Below are 2,888 nucleotides of genomic sequence, written 5' to 3' on the forward strand. Positions count from 1 at the left end.
ATCAGAACCACACACACATCAGAACCACACACACACACATCAGAACCACACACACATCAGAACCACACACACATCAGAACCACACACACACATCAGAACCACACACACACACACGCCTGTCAACTGAGGGTCTCTTGTTCCTCATGTTTTATAGTTAAATGTTTTTAAATAAAATTCTTTTTTTAAGTCTGAACAGTGACTCAATGTTTTCCGAACGTCTTTTTTTAACTTCTGTTATTTATTTTTATTATTTGTTTGTTGATGCCGCGACTTGTGGTTTTAGCAACATTTAAACTTTTCAACATATTTAACTAATTAAAATTAAATTGACTGTAGAAATACACGGAGGCTGCTTGACTTCCTTCAACACGATGTTTTCTAGGACCTGCCCTGAGACTCTAGCTTTGTTTGTCTTCTTTTGCTACTGTTAGCTTTTAGCTACTGTTCTGCTTTTAGCTGTCATTCTCCTTCTTTTAGATTTTAGCTAGTTATGCTCTTTTAGCTGCCGTTTCCTGAATACTGGCTTTAGCATCTGTTTTGCAGCCTATGTTTTTAACTTGTGTTCTGCTGAGTTTAGCCTTTAGCTTGTGTTCAGCTCATGTCAGCTTGTTTTAGCTTTGACCCCTCAGTTTCAGCCGTCCCTCAGCTGATGTTTATTTTAAATATTATCAGATTACCTGCGTGCTGTTGAATTTGGTGTTCAAGGATTAAATGTTTTTCTGTCTCTGGACTCCAGCTCCCATCAGCCCTCGGTGGAGGCGTGGTCAGAGATGATGCTGACGGCGGAGGGGACTCCCGCAGACGGTCAGTGGTTGGTCCGTCAGGGTGGGGTGGGGCCCGACTCGGTGCTGCGGCAGCTCCTGGGGAAGGACACGTCTGAGCTGGTCTGTCCCAGAGACAGACTCCCTCCTGGGCAGAGCAGAGAGGGGCCCGGGGCCCCCGGGGGCCACAGAACAGGGCTGTTGGAGCGGAGGGAGCTGAAACTGGCGAGACTCAAACAGATCATGCAGCGCTCGCTGAGTGAGTCGGATTCAGACAGTTATCCACCTGAGGAGGGCAAAAACCAGGGAGCTCCGCCCCAAAACACTCTGCGCCCTGATAGGCCGTCCCACCTGCCAATCACAGAGGAGGAGCCAGTATCAAACCACCTCCATGTGATGATGAAGAAGCGCCTCCCCACCTCGTCCTCCTCAGCTGAGAAGAAGCAGGCCTTTTCTCTCAGCGGGTCCAAGTCGGTGGACAGCATCGGTTACAACCCCTCCCCCACATCCAGCGACCCCGAGGCTGCAGACAAAACCCCGGAGACCCCCGCCGACGGACAGAAGGTCGCAACCAGCCCCAAGAGCGCCCTGAAGTCCCCCTCGTCCCGCAGGAAGACGTCCCAGACCCTGAAACTGAGGGTCACCTTCGACGAGCAGGTCCACAAGAGCTCCAGCCAGGAGGCAGAACCGGGCAGAGCCCCCCCGGGGAAGGACCGGACTCCGAGCGGGGGCTCCGAGGGCAGGAGGCCGTTCGGAACGTTCCGCTCCATCATGGAGACGCTGAGCGGGAACTCGAACCACAACAACAACAGCAGCGGCCATTCAGGGTCCGGCGTGAAACCGCCCCCCTGTCAGAACTCACCTGGCAGGAAGTCCGAGAGTAAAAACAGCCCAGGGGGCGGAGCCAGAGGCAAGAGCAAAGTCAGTAACGTTTAACCAGCCGGTGCCTTCTGAGCAGCAGAGAAAAGTCACGACTACCAGGCAGAGAGCACCAGAACCTGCTTCAAATCTGTTCCAACGTCGTCTTCACTTGGGTCAGAACTTTCCCTCAACTTTAAGTTCTTGTTTCAGTTCTCAGGTTCCTAAAAGTCAGAAATCCATTTAAGTCTTTTCCAGAGCAAGTCGGGGAAAAATCACAACAACGTAAGAGAAACGTTTCACGATAAATTCACAAAACATGAAGGAACTCACCAGAATGTCCCTTTTTGTTCACCTTCCTGTGACGTTTGGACTCCAGGAGTCTGAACGAACACGTGCACATGATTCTTCCTGAGGAACGTCGACAAAACGCAACGAGTCCAGACGTGTTCAGGTCTGTCAAAGACACGAGGAGACCAGCATTTTATTATTTAGCATTATTTAACATTTCAGCTTCTTTTTCTTTTAAGATTTCTTCATCACTTCCAACTAGACCTGTCGCGATAAATCAATTAATCAATTAATCTCATGATAAATGGAAATGATCAGCCTCATTTTCATTCATCAGCTTTATTGTTTCTTCGTGTCTCTCTTTCTACTGAAGACACTGGATGAAAAAGGCTCAACTCCGATGTTCTTCACTGACCCCTCCCTTTCTCCTTTCTCTTTAAAATCTGTTTGAACCGTCCACAGTCGTGTTTTTGAATCGATAAAAGCAGCTAAGCTGAGAAGCTAAGCTACGAGCTAACAGGCTGACCTTGGGAAAGAAAACCTCCGTCTTGTCGAAGCTCCAAAATTCACGGTTGAAACTCGTGCCTTTGTATAAAAAGTTGTTTTTCGTTGTAAAAAGAAGCTGAGAACTTGTTTACTGATTTTTTTTATTTTTATTAAAAGCTTTTTTATAAACAATGTTATGCTAAAGAGCTCAAACCACACCGAGCGTCCTCCATTTTGAGAACAGAAGAGACGGCTCATGTCACGTCAAGGGGCCTCCCTCCCATTTTTCTTAAAGAGACACGCTGCTCACTCCCTCACTATCCATCCTTCGGTTCAAACTGTCTTATACTGCCATCCGGCGGTTGAAAAAGGTACTACACACAACAATTAACCAACATTTCTTCTTAAATTTGACAATAGCTAATAATTATTGTCAAATTTCAAACAATATTATCATTTATCGCATTAATTTCTGAGACAATTAATCACCCA

The 2,888-nt window shown here is 47.1% G+C and overlaps 1 protein-coding gene across 1 annotated transcript in view; it reads left to right on the plus strand.

Moving 5' to 3' along the window:
* Positions 1 to 2,289, plus strand: part of LOC119413119 (synuclein, alpha interacting protein) — an 8,268-nt gene extending 5,979 nt beyond the window's left edge. The window contains exon 11 of the mRNA XM_037680135.1: positions 733 to 2,289. Coding sequence (XP_037536063.1) covers positions 733 to 1,697 — 965 coding nt within the window. The 3' untranslated portion in view covers positions 1,698 to 2,289. The remainder of the gene's footprint in view (positions 1 to 732) is intronic.
* Positions 2,290 to 2,888: the final 599 nt, after the last annotated feature.

Source organism: Nematolebias whitei, chromosome 8, assembly GCF_014905685.2.
Source record: "Nematolebias whitei isolate Nwh7 chromosome 8, NemWhi1, whole genome shotgun sequence".
Lineage (NCBI taxonomy): Eukaryota > Metazoa > Chordata > Actinopteri > Cyprinodontiformes > Rivulidae > Nematolebias > Nematolebias whitei.